The 13,670-nt window shown below is 46.3% G+C and overlaps 1 protein-coding gene across 2 annotated transcripts in view; it reads left to right on the top strand.

Annotated features, from left to right (window-relative positions):
• Positions 1–10,800, top strand: part of MYOCD (myocardin) — a 41,763-nt gene extending 30,963 nt beyond the window's left edge. The window contains exons 11-14 of one of the 2 annotated variants that reach the window (XM_068978027.1): positions 2,459–2,602; positions 4,045–4,173; positions 7,186–7,243; positions 10,229–10,800. In XM_068978027.1, coding sequence (XP_068834128.1) covers positions 2,459–2,602; positions 4,045–4,173; positions 7,186–7,243; positions 10,229–10,800 — 903 coding nt within the window. The remainder of the gene's footprint in view (positions 1–2,458; positions 2,603–4,044; positions 4,174–7,185; positions 7,244–10,228) is intronic. The other variant, XM_068978028.1, reaches the window with a different exon arrangement.
• Positions 10,801–13,670: the final 2,870 nt, after the last annotated feature.

Below are 13,670 nucleotides of genomic sequence, written 5' to 3' on the forward strand. Positions count from 1 at the left end.
GCAGCCACAGACAACAGGGTAAATGAGTGCACACGGCCGTTCCAATAAAGCTTTATTTACAAAAACAAGCTGGGGTCCAGATTTGGCTCATGGGGCTGTTCCCAGGACCCCTTGGTGTCAAACTTCATTGTAGGCCAAACTATCTCATCAAGAGGGCCAAAGGGAAAGTTATCAGACCTTACTGTTCTCTCTGAGTAATGGTCTGTAAAGTGCAAATATTTACCTACTGTGTGCCACGCTGTGTTCTAGTATCTGGGGATTAGTGTTGAGCTAGCCAGGCAAAAATTCCTATTCTCATGGGGAGACAGACAGTAAGCAAAAGATCTAAGTAAAGTATTTAATATATTAGAAGATGAAACATCTCACAGAGGAAAAGCAGACAAGGGAGATGAGAAGTTTGGAAGTTTAAATGGAAGGGCCAGGGACATTTGAAGGGGGTAAAGGAGAAAACCCTGTAAATGTTTGGGGTGAAGGCATTAAAAGCAAAGGAGGAACAGCAAGCGCAAGGGCCCTGCTCTAGGAGCATGTGTGGGACAGTCCAGGGCCAGAAAGAAGTTGGTATGGCTGGAGCAGAATGAAGGGTGTCATAGGGATGGCTCAGAAGAATATCCGGTTCAAAGACTAGCCCAAGGGGAGCATCCAAGACTTCCTCTGTCCGTGAAACCGAAGAATTATTAGAGAAGTCTAAGTCTCTTTGAGGAAGAAAATTCTGAAGGTTCTGAAATCTGTTATTAGGAAGGGAATAGGAAGAAAAGTTAATTGGATCCCTGCCATGCGCCAGGTATTAAGGGGCGTGTATGGGACTCCCCTTGTGGTCCAGGGGCTAAGACTCCTTACTGCCAATGCAGGGGGCCTGGGTTTGATCCCTGGTCAGTGAACTAGATCCCACAAGTGGGGTCCCACAACTAAATCCCCTATGCCACAGTGAACGTTGAAGATCTCATGTGCTGAAACTAAGACCCAGGGCAACAAAATCAATCTATCAATCAGTCAAAAAATAACAATAAGATGATCTTTAAAACAAATCACAGTGTATTTTTTTCAAAAGAGGTATGTATGTGAGCAGCTCATTAATTGTCAAAACAGCCTTGAGTGAGTGAGTGATTGAAGTCGCTCAGTCGTGTCTGACTCCTTGTGACCCTATGGACTGTAGCCTACCATGCTCCTCCATTCATGGGATTCTCCAGGCAAGAATACTGGAGTGGGTTGCCATTTCCTTCTCCAGAGGATCTTCCTGACCCAGGGATCAAACCCAGGTCTCCCACATTGTAGGCAGATGCTTTACCATCTGAGCCGCCAGGGAAGTCCTTACGAATTTCAAAACAGCCTTACGAATTACAATTTGTTATTCTTCATTATTGAGGAAAATAAGGCCCAGGGAGGTGGAGCCAGTTGCCCAGGGCCACGGAACCAAGGATTATTGGATACTATTAATAAAACGTATGCCTCTTTCACGTTGAATATTCTCTCCCCTGGGAGTATGAGGCAGGGTAATGAACCCACTGGAGCAACACATTCACATGAAGGATGCTCACTCCTGAGTCAGCACTCTAGGAGGAGCTGAAATGTAACATGGATTCTCATCCTCATTGACAACAGGTGTCAATGTGGTGTGCTTGGCATCAACGGTAAAAGTAGCCCTTGAAATACCTCGGGACCAGAAGATGCTCAAGTGAAGGAAATGGATGCTATCAAGAAGAACCACCACTTGTACTGTAATTGATGGCTTACAAAGCAGTCTTTGAAGACTTGAATGATTCCATGATAAAAAATGAATACATAAAAAGACAAAGAGCAATATAGGATAACATCGCTGAGCACACGATGTTAGGTGCCACACAGAGCCCTAGGGGAGTGGGTGTCAACCATGAAGGGCTGCAAGGGTGGGAGGACTTGAGAAGGGATTGGACCCGAGAAGAGGAGAATCAGGAAAAGGTCATCCCATGTGAAAAAAGCTAAGCAAAATGTACAAGTTGTGGCTGGATTAGCAGAATTCAAGCTCTCAGAGGGCTTCCCTGGTGGCCCAGTGGTGAAGAATCCACCTATAATACAGGAGACATGGGTTTGATCCCTGGGTTGGAAAGATCTCCTGGAGAAGGCCATGGGAACCCACTCTAGTATTCTTGTCTGGAGAATCCCATGCACAGAGGAGTCTGGTGGGCCACGGTCCATGGGGTCACAAAGAATCAGACCTGACTGAAGCGACTGAACATGCACACACGGAAGCTCTCAGAGGGAAAAGAATAATGCCTGACTGTGGAGCATTTTGAAGACTCACCCTGGCTGGATGTGGAGACCCTCCATTGTAGATGTGTGGAAACCATGGGGAGTTTGTGAGCAGGAGGTGAAATGTCCAAAGCTGGATCTGAGACCTCGCTGATGGAATTTAGGGGGGTTGGAAAGACAAGACACCAGGGCAGGGATCAGCCATTTCATTTGTCCTTCTTCCTCTCCACAGAACTCAGGGGCACACGAGGGCCACCCTCCCAGCTTCTCTCCCCAGCCTCCCAACCTTCACCCCCCCTTCTCTGGAGCTGCGGCAGACAGCAATCATGGTGCTGGGGGCAAACCTTCTCCCAAAAGCCCAGGTGTGCAGCAAAAGGTAGGCACCTGGAGACATGTGTAAGCTGGGAGCCAGCTTGGCCTCGTCTCTCTCTGTGGCCCCTCTCCTCCCCGTGCTGAGGTTCAAACAGAAAGAAATGACATTTTGGATAGAAACAAGTCTACTTGAAAAGGACAGAAATGGATATACGGATATAAGTGGGAGTATTCCAAGGCATCATTTCCTGGGTTCATCCCAGAAATTATGACAAGTAAAATGGCCTTGGCAGGTTTGCAAAAGAGCGTGGCGAACAGACCAAGTTCAGTGAAGTTGAAGATAGGAGTCAGGGATCATGGGGTGGGGGAAAGGCGGTGGAAATGTGGAGAATGAGAGAAATAGCGGATCCTTGGATGTGAATGGAAAGGTGCAGAAAGTTGGAGTCGCCGTGTAGAAGGGAGGAGATGACACGTCAGCAGGCGGGAGAATCAGAGAGGTAAAAGATGCAGGATATGGGGAATGCAAGGAGCAGTGGGAAGGTAGTCAAAAAGGAGGCAGCCTTTTATGTAGCAGCCTGGATGGGAAGGGGGCTTGGGAGAGAATGGATGCATGTATATGTATGGCTGAGTTCCTTCACTCTTCACCTGAAACTATCACAGCATTGTCTGTTAATGAGCTATATATACCCCAATACAAAATTAAAAGTTCAAAAAAATAATAAAATTAGTCTTAAAAAAGAAGGTGGCAGACATGAATTGACCATGACACGAGGGTGCTGCATGCGACAGGCAGGGCATCACTTGGGGATGGAGACTCTGTGATGTCCCGGGTACCCCTGCAGAGCACACGGCACACAGCGCAGGCTTATGGAGAGACACACCAGCAATATCTGCATATACACTCACTTGGGAATGAAACGGGCTTCCCTGGTGGCTCAGATGGTAAAGAATCTGCTGTCAATGCAAGAGACCTGGGTTCGATCCCTAGTTTAGCAAGATCCCCTGGAGAAGGGAATGGCTACCCACTCCAGTATTCTTGTCTGGGAAATCTCATGGACGGAAGAGCCTGGAGGGCAACAGTCCATGGGGTGCAAAGAGTTGGATATGATTGAGCAACTAATACTTTCACTTAGGAACAACACAGGCTGAGAGATAAATTACTCTGGAAATGCCTGGGATGATGGAGCTCTTTGTGTTGGACTGGACAGACACTTCTTCATTTTCTTTTCTCATCTCACTTTCTCCCAACAGTCAGGGCGCACCTTAGCGGAGGGGAATGAATTTCTGAGGCTCCCATCCTGAGATGCCTCCAGCATCGCGTCCGCAGTGATGTGTCCTGTCATTGATATACATCTGTAACATATCTGTGATATATATTTAAGCCCCAGATCTTTTTTCCCTTTAATCCATTTTTCCTACAGTTGAGTCTATAGTTTCTAGAACAGGAGCTATATACAATGTCTGACGCATGGATTGATCGTCTTTCTCTGAATTTTACTCACGCAGATGGCGGGTCTGCACTCTTCTGATAAGGCAGGGCCAAAGTTTCCAATTCCATCCCCAACTTTTTCCAAGTCCACTTCCGCAGTTTCAGAAATAACCCAGCCACCATCCTACGAAGATGCGGTGAAGCAGGTAAGCACACGATTTGATCTTCCTGGAAGAGCAGGCTGACTCACTGCATGTTGTGTTATATGATGCGGCTTCATGCGTGTAGGTTCTGTGGCCTCCCCCGCCGGAACAAGCAGACTGTCCAGATGCTCACTGTGAAGAAGCGTGGTGTGTGTAGAGACGCCGTGTGAGGCAGAGAGAGGAGGTTGACTTAGCACCCAAATGTCCAGCCTCGGTGCCAGCTGCCACTGCCACAAACGCTGGTCAAGAATTCGACTTCTCTTCTGTGAAATGAAGACGATACCTACTGGATAAGGGTTCTAGATGACATAGCATTGATCACAGTGTCTTGACACAAGATACGTACTCAAATATTAACCCGTGAGAGTAATCGCTGGGGCAACCGTTTCTAAGGTTCTTCCTAGCTTCAAAACTCAGTGATCCCAGGGACTGAGACCCGTGTATGCCTTTGTCCTCCTTATTCCCATCCCCTGGTATCTGTAAACACCAAATGGATCCTTTGTGGTTTCAAAAGAAAAGAAGAGGGCCAGGCGAAGTGGACTTCCACGGACAGAGCTCACTTAACTCAGATGAGCCAGAGGGACGGGAGCCACGTCCTCAGCAGCCCAACCGGAGGCAGATCCAAGTCACTTCATTTCTTATTTTCTTTACTTGGGTCCTTTCTTCTTGGTGAGCCAGAGGTTTGTTGATTTTGTTCGCTGTTTGAAAGAACCAGCTCTTGGATTTATTGATTTTTTTTTTCTATTGTTATTTCATCTCTATCTTATGTAATTCCTTTCTGCTTTTTAATGTCCTTCCTTATGCTGAGTTTAGGTTTTGTTTGCTCTTTTTCTAATTGTTTTTTTTTCCCCCACCCCCTTCTTTAGTTGCTTTTTTTTTTTTTGGCCACACTGCATGGCATGAGAGATCTAATTCCCCAACCAGGGATAGGACCTCTGTATTGGGAGTGCAGAGTCTTAACCACTGGACCACCAGGGAAGTCCCTCTAACAGTTCTAGATGATAGGTTAGGTTGTTCATTTGAGATTCTTCTTATTTTATTGAGGAATTTCGGTATCCCTATGAACTACCTCTTAAGAACTGTTTTCACTCCATCCCATAGATTTTGCATGCTTGTGTTTTTATTGACATTTGTCTGTCTGTTCAGTTCAGTCTCTCAGTCGTGTCTGACTCTTTTCAACCCTACAGACTGCAACACGCCAGGCTTCCCTGTCCATCACCAACTCCCGGAGCCTGCTCAAATTCATGTCCATCAAGTTGGTGATGCCATCCAACCATGTCATCCTGTGTTGCCCTCTTTTCCTTCCGCCTTCAATCCTTCCCAGCATCAAGGTCTTTTCCAATGAGTTAGTTCTTTTCATCAGGTGGCCAAAGTATTAGAATTTTAGCTGCAGCATCAGTCCTTTCAATGAATATTCAGGACCGATTTCCTTTAGGATGAACTGGTTGGATCTCCTTGCTGTCCAAGGGACTCACAAGAGTCTTCTCCAGCACCACAGTTCAAAAGCATCAATTCTTCAGTGCTCAGCTTTCTTTATAGTCCAACTTTTTGACCAAGTCCAACTTTTCTTTGTCTCTAGGTATCTTTTAATTTCCTCTTTGATTTCATCACTGACCAATTCATGTTTTAGTAGCATGTTGTTTAGCCTCCACTTAAGCATTTTTTTTCCATTGCTTTTTCTCTGATTAATTTCTAGTTTCATGATGTTGTGATCAGAAAAGATGCTTGATTGTTGAGGCTTATTTTGTGTCCTAGCCAAGTCACTTCAAAGTGATAAAAATGGCCATACTATTTATATATTAAGGTGCCCATCTCCTGGAATGGAAACTTCTCAAACAACTGAATCTACTCTGAACGACTCCGGGCTAGGGATCATTCTGCCTCCTTTCCCCCCTTCTCTTGTTGTGTCAGATTGTTTTATTTAGTAGTTTTCCTGTCCAAAACTGCATGCTACCAAAACCTTTAGCCAGTTAACGTCCGTATTCATGAAGGCCAAACGGTGGAACCAACCCAAGTGTTCACTGAAGGATGAATGGATAAATGAAATACGTATTCTATACATACAATGAATATTGTGCCTGCATGCTAAGTTGCTCCAGTCGTGTCTGACTCTGTGCGACCTCATAGACTATACCCCGTCAGCCTCCTCTGTCCATGGGATTCTCCAGGCGTGAATACTAGAGTGGGTTGCCATGCCCTCCTCCAGGGGACCTTCCCCATCCAGGGATTGAATTCAAGTCTCATATAGTCTCCTGCATTGCCAGGTGGGTTCTTTATCACTAGGGCCACCTGGGAAGCCCCACAATGAGTATTACTCAGAATTAATAAGGAAGGAGATTCTGACCCCTGCTGCAAAACCTTGAAGACATTGTACTAAGCTAAATAAGCCAGCCATAAAGGGAAAGACACTGTGAAAGTGAAAGTGTCTCAGTCGTGTCTGACTCTTTGCGACCCCGTCATGGTCTATACAGTCCATGGAATTTTCCAGGCCAGAATACTGGAGTGGGTAGCCTATCCCTTCTCCAGCGGATCTTCCCAACCCAGGAATCAACCCGGGGTGTCCTGCATTGCAGGCGGATTCTTTACCAACTGAGCTTCTAGGAAAGCCCCAAAGATACTGTATCAGTCCACTTATGTGAGATACCTAGAATCATCAAATCCACAGCAACAGAGAACAGAACAGCGGTGTCCAGGAGCTGTAGGGAGGAGGGGGTGGGGAGTAGTATTCAGTGGGGTCAGGGTTGCAGTTTTGCAAGATGAAAAAGTTCCAGAGCTGAACGGTGGTGCCAGCGGCACAATCATGTGAATGAACTTAATGGATTTGCACTCTGTCCTCTGAAATGGTTAAGATGGTAAATTTTTATTTTGTTTGTAGTTTACCACAATTAAAAAAACAACAACAACACTGCTAACCAAACCTAATTAAAAAACCTGTCATACTGCTTCCGATGATTTCCTACAGAAGCAGTCGCTACATTTTAATTTCTCTGTTCTCCTTTGGTTAATTGGCAACAGCAAATGACCCGGAGCCAGCAGATGGACGAACTCCTGGATGTCCTCATTGAAAGTGGAGGTAAGATATCAGGATGCTCTGCCCCTGTGTGCACTCTAGGGTGTGGGTGCTCAGGGCCAAGGTCAGATGCTCATTGTGAGTTGGACTAAAGAGCCATGTCGGGGTGGAGCGTCCCTGCCTCTGAGCCTCCTGTCCAGGTTTGGAGCAGATAAAAGAAGTCCTAGAGAGTGACCCCTCATTACCTTTGTCCCATTGTCCTCAGAAAACTTTTCAGCAATCGTTTCAACAATTTTCGTCTCTCAGCTTGGTCCTTGTTTTCCTAAATGTTTTTCCTGCTAAACCATTTCCCCCTACTGTTCTAATCCCAATCTCCCTCTCTTCTTATTATGAGAAGAAGGAAGCAGGTAAAGCAAGTCTACTCAAAATGAATCTCCCACCAATGGGCCCTTCATGTTCACACGTCATTCAAGCAGTGACAGTGATCAGTGTGATCTTTTTTGCCTCCTTTTAAGTCATTCATTTACTTCTTCTTAAACAGTTACATAGTTGTGCCTAAAATTTTAAAGCACGCAAGTGACTATGTTCATGTAAGGAGAATGTGTGGATAAAAAGAAAAGACTCCATATTGGAGCCCTAAGTTGTTGCTGTTTTCCAGTCCTTAAGTCCAACCCTTTGCCACCCCATGGACTACAGCACACCAGGCTTCCTTGTCCTTCACTATCTCCCTGAGTTTGCGCAAACTCATGACCACAGAGTCAGTGATGCCATCCAGTCATCTCATCCTCTGTCATTCCCTTCTCTTCCTACCTTCAATCTTTCACAACATCAAGGTCTTTTCCAGTGAGTCAGCTCTTTGCATCAGGTGGCTGAAGTACTAGAGCTTCGGCATCAGTCCTTCCAATGAGTATTCAGAGTTGATTTCCTTTAGAATTGGTTTGCTCTGCTTGCTGTCCAGGGGGCTCTCAAGAGTCTTCTCCAACACCATAGTTCGAAAGCATCTTCAGTTCTTCAGTGCTGAGCGCTTAAGTGACAGCATTGAAAGTTTCAGAGAACTAGGTCCATCGCTGAACCAGGCAAAGCCTCCACCTTTAGGGGGTTTGCTGTCTGGCAAGAGAGATGGGCATCATGCAAGGAAACAGGCAGTTCCTCCCTTGTAACAAGAGGGAAGAAGAAAAACATGGGCACAGGTGTCTGTATCGTTGTTAAGTTTCATGATGGAAAGATGAGCAGGTTCCTATCAGACACCATTCTATTTTGTATTTAAACTTTTCATTTTGTATTGGGGTATAGCCGATTAACAACACTGTGAAAGTTTCAGGTGAACAGCAAAGGGACTCAGCCATGGATATACATGTATCCATTCTCCCCCAAATTCCCCTCCCATCCTGGCTGCCACATGATAACACTGATCAGAGTTCCCTGTGCTACACAGTAGGTCCTTGTTGATTATCCAGTTTAAATATAGCAGTGAAGACACCCTTATGTTTTTAATGAGGTATGTGGCAAGGTCTGCAAACGGTGTGGGAGTGGAGCCTGGGAAATTCCGAAGAACAGTGATGAGTTGATCACAAGAAACAACAGTAGGATCACCCTCTCTCTGTGCCTGAGTGCATGCGTGCTAAGTCGCTTCAGTCATGTCTGACTGCAACCCTATGGATTGTAGCCCGCCAGGCTCCTCCAGCGGACCTTCCCAACCTAGGGATTCAACCTGCGTCTGGTACATCTCCTGCGTCTTTCACATCTTACAATGGAGATGGCTGGCTCTTTACCACTAGTGCCACCTGGGAAGCCTGCTGCTAGGCAGTATTAAGTGCTGACTTAACATCGTGAATTTAAAAATAAACTGGGCAACTTCATTGTGCAATTTTTTTCTTAAAAGTCCAGACAATCCTGGAAAGACTCGGAGAAAACAGACGGTCAGATTCATCCAGGTGTGGGGTTTTGCCAAGGGAGTACGGTGATGGAAGGAAAGGGCAGGGGGATTGAGGATATATGTGAGAGTAATTAGAGTGGTGGATCAAGAGTACAGACTGCACAAGGGAAGAGGCAAAAGCCAGGAAATTGCCTGGTGGTCCAGCGCTTGTGATGCCACGCTTCCTCTGCAGGGAAGGTGGGTTCCATCTCTGCTTCAGGGAACTAAGATCCTGCATGCCACATGTAGTGGCCAAAATAAATAAAAACCAGGAGGAGCTGATGGATGGTGATAAAATCGTGGGGTCAGTAGACTGGGGTGACTCAAAATGGCTGAGAATTTGTCGTCAGAGGGTCCTTACGAAGTGAACTTCAGGAGTGGGAGGCAATGGACAGCGAGTTGGAAATGGTGATTGAAACTGAACTTTCAGAGGATGCAGTGTTTGGAGCCACAAGATCCAGGGTGTGTCCAGCAGAGTGGCAATGGCAGCATTACTTGCATTGAGGGGGATGGGGTGTCAGGGAACCGAGAAGCCCCCAGGACAACAAGTCACTTCCGGGATGCTGACGTCACGGAGAATGACAAGAGTTGAAGTGGAAGAAAGGCGGTGAACGGGGGGTAGTTTTTTGAGGATGATGAGGAGGGACCAGGAGACAGGGCTGGGGGCCGGGGTGGACTTTGAGAGCAGGATGACCGTCAAAACCACTGAGGAGTTATAATAAGGAGTAGGAGTAACGATCGGGCAGTGGTGGCAGGAAAGGACCTGATGACTCATCTTCTGGCTGGGCGGCAAAGAGCCCCCAGTGAGGGTACAGTGAGGTTGCAGTGTCTTCAGGGGCAGCCAGGTGTCAGTGAAGGAGCAGGTAAAAGCACCTGCTCTGAGCGTCTGATAATCGCAGAGTGGAATTTCCAGCAAGAGAGGGTTTGGGGAGAGACCCAGGGGAAGAACTTGCAATGTACAGAGTGGTTTAGGGGTGAGACCGGGTGAAGAGCCGGGACCCAAGAAGCATGGCCATCTCCTTCTGTAAGTCATTCATTCATTCCAAAGATTCATTCAAGTGAATGAATCAATCTTTGAATGATCACGATCGATTGAAAGCGATTGAACAATTCCCGTTGTGTTTTACCAACAGAAATGCCCGCTGACGCCAGAGAGGATCATTCATGTCTTCACAGAGTCCCAAAGATCCCCGGGTCTTCTCGAAGCCCCACTGGTGCCCTCCCCAAGTCCTCGGCAGCCTTTGAACCAGCATCCACAGGAGGCCAGCTCTCCTTTGATCACTTCGGTGCTGACAGCGACGAGCACCTGGAAGTCTTATTAAATTCCCAGAGCCCCTTGGGGAAGGTGAGCGACACCGCCCTTCTGAAAATCGGGAGTGAGGAGCCTCCTTTTGACGGGATGATGGATGGATTCTCAGGGAAGGCTGCAGAAGACCTCTTCAACGCACACGAGATCCTGCCAGGCCCCCTGTCCCCCATGCAGACTCAGTTTTCACCCTCCTCTGTGGACAGCAGTGGGCTGCCCTTAAGCTTCACAGAATCTCCTTGGGAAAGCATGGAGTGGCTGGACCTCACGCCGCCCAGCTCCACCCCAAGCTTCAGCTCCCTATCTACTGGGGGCCCCAGCATCTTCAACATTGATTTCCTGGATGTCACGGATCTCAATCTGAATTCCCCCATGGACCTCCACTTACAGCAGTGGTAAACACCTGCGGAAGTGCTAAGGAAAGCCAAGAGGAATCCCATCGGGGAAAGCACATGACCACAAATATTTACATTCTTCCAGAGAAGGAGGAGCTGGAAGAGGAGGAGGAGAGGAAGAAGAGGGAGGAGGAAGAAGGGGAGGAGGAGGTGGAGAGAATGAAAAACAAGCATGGAGACTTCTGTGACAACCAGCAAGAACAAACAGGAGTCTTTTTTTAAATAGATAGATAGTGTAATATTTGCCAACATTCAGTGACTGTTATTGATTTCAGCAATGCTTTCAAAATTATGTTTTTTCAGATCAAGAATGCAAAAAAAGTTTTTTTTCTTCCAATGCCTTTCAAACACTAATCTTTTTTTCTAGCTTGTATTTTTTTCAGGCACTGTTGGGGCATAATCTCACTTTGTAAGCTTTTCTCATGAATCTGTTACTCCTACCATGGAAAGAAGTTGTAAGCTCTCTGGGGAACACACAGAAGCCAGTCCTTCAAAGGTGATGGAAGTCATACCCCAGAAGGCTGCTTCTCCTGTCTCCGTCACCTGCTTTTCAAAACAGAGGTCCGGGCCAGTGTCAGGTTCTTAAGGCAGAACAGAGGGACAGGACCAATCCATTCGCAGGGAAGTGAAGTGAACTCAGTACCCCTTGGCTACAAAGCCGCCCCCGCTACAGTGACCCCAACCCTGTACCCAGGACTCCATGTGGTCACTGATAACAACCAACCTACCTTTGGCCCAAAGAACCCCGCCTGGAATTTCCCTTTCTTAACCAGTGGCCGGATCACTGTCACTGTCTCCGTGGTGATGTGTGTGCTCGGTTGCTTGGTTGGTTGTGTCAGACTCTTTGCGACCCCCTGGGCTATAGCCCGCCAGACTCCTCTGTCGGTGGGATTTCCCAGGCAAGAATACTGGAGTGGGTTGCCATGTCCTCCTCCGGGGGATCTTCCCAATCCAGGGATCGAATTCCAGTCTCCTGCATTGGCAGGTGGACTCTTTACCACTGAGCCACCTGGGAATCCCCACCATGGTGTTAAGCATTGTGAAACAGGAGAGAATCCTAAGGCAAGAAGAGAGACAAAACCTCCTGCCATTCTCCAGCACAACCTCCTTTAGTGTCAAAAGACTAGAAACGACCATGTAAGCAAATCAGAAGTATCTCTCTGGTCTCAAGAAACTGTTATCAGGAATAATGCAGACAGCACTAAAGAACATCATTTCATGTACGATGGGAATAAACACAGTGGGTTACTATTCATATAACAGGGTGATTATTTATGGACGTTCGGCTTCTCTTTTTATTTTCTTATTGGAAGGAGGGGTTCAGCTCCATCATCTTTCTCCCACTCTACTTTTCTTTCAAATTCTCCATCCGTTCTCTCCCCTCTTTTGAAGATCTCCCTTTCTCTGCCCCAACGTTGGGAGAAGAGGATTTCATCCATTTATCAGCTGTCCTACTGCTAATAAAACCATATGTTAAAAAGCTGAAAGTCAAGGTTCTCCTGGGTAACTCATTCTCCATCTGCATAATAACTTGCTGTAAAAGGAAGTCAAAAGAAAGAAATTGAAGGAAAGAAACCAATGATTCATTCCGTCCATCAGTCATGAAGCTCTCCCTACCCTCATTTGGTTGGCAATCACTGATTTGGGTTGCTCTGGGGAAAACCGGAAACTGTTACATTGTAAAGGTAAATACAAAGTATAGTTCCAAGGAAAGAGTATTTTAGGTCTGGGTTTCTGAAAGAAAACACAATCGCCCGTTGAAAAGGATGGAAGGAAAAACAGACGATGGTCTCCTGTGCATTCCTCACCACTTCCCCTGCTTTTGCTGGGAGTTGAAAACTTAAATTGCAGGATCGTCTCTAAGGCTCACTGTGGTTCTAACGCACGGATTCATAGTGTTGCATGCTGTAGAAGGTAGCTCTCGCTGTTTTTATTTTTTATTTAAATCACTAAGGCACTGTTTTCTTCTTTTGTAAAAAAAAAAAAGAAAAAAAGTTCACTGTGCACTTACGGAGAAAATAACCAAACATGTTGTGATTTTAGAAGTTCTCTTTTCGGAAAAAAAAAAAAATTAGAAGTCATTCCATTGTTAACCTGTTAACATGTGTGAACACAGAGTGTTTTTGGTGATTGCTACTCTGAAAGCTGCCGCATCTTAATGAGGGGGTGGGGAGGGCAGGAGGGGAATATATATATTATATATGTGTGTATATATATATATATACACACACACACACATGCATGTGTGTATAGATATATACATATGTATATGTATGTGTGTCTATAGGTATGTGTGGATATGTGTATCCATATATACACATCCATATGTACATATACACACACATGTGTGTATGTGTGTGTATCTTCAAGGCAGTGCAACAGAGTCCTATACCAAAAGCCTTTAAGCCTCCATCTGCTGTGAAAAGATCTTGCCCTTTCTCACTGCGAGTTCCCGATTCATCACCCAGACTACAAGTTGCTTCTGTGTATGACTCATGGCTCCAACCCAGTAACGCACAGCCACCTGCTTACGATGAACAAGCCCGTCTCGACAGTGACTGTGATGTGGAGAGACAGGGAGCATTCACCTTTGGTCACTGGAAAGGTACTGCCTCCTCTCGCAGAGAGCAGCGGTGGAAGACGACAGTCGTTTTACATTCCTTCATCTGCCTTGTGCTTTAGAAGAGCCACACGGTACATTTCCCACTTTGCTTTGATGTCTGTCATCAGAACCAGAGATCCCGAGGGGAACATTGCCATCTCGTCTTTGATGCTGATGCTATGGGGAGGGAAGCCTTCCTGACACATTCCTTGCCTTTGTGTGTCCTCAGACGTTGACACTTTGGGGGGATCTTGACAAAGCTCGCTGGTCAG

The sequence above is a fragment of the Capricornis sumatraensis genome, chromosome 8, assembly GCF_032405125.1.
Source record: "Capricornis sumatraensis isolate serow.1 chromosome 8, serow.2, whole genome shotgun sequence".
In the NCBI taxonomy this organism is placed as follows: Eukaryota; Metazoa; Chordata; class Mammalia; order Artiodactyla; family Bovidae; genus Capricornis; species Capricornis sumatraensis.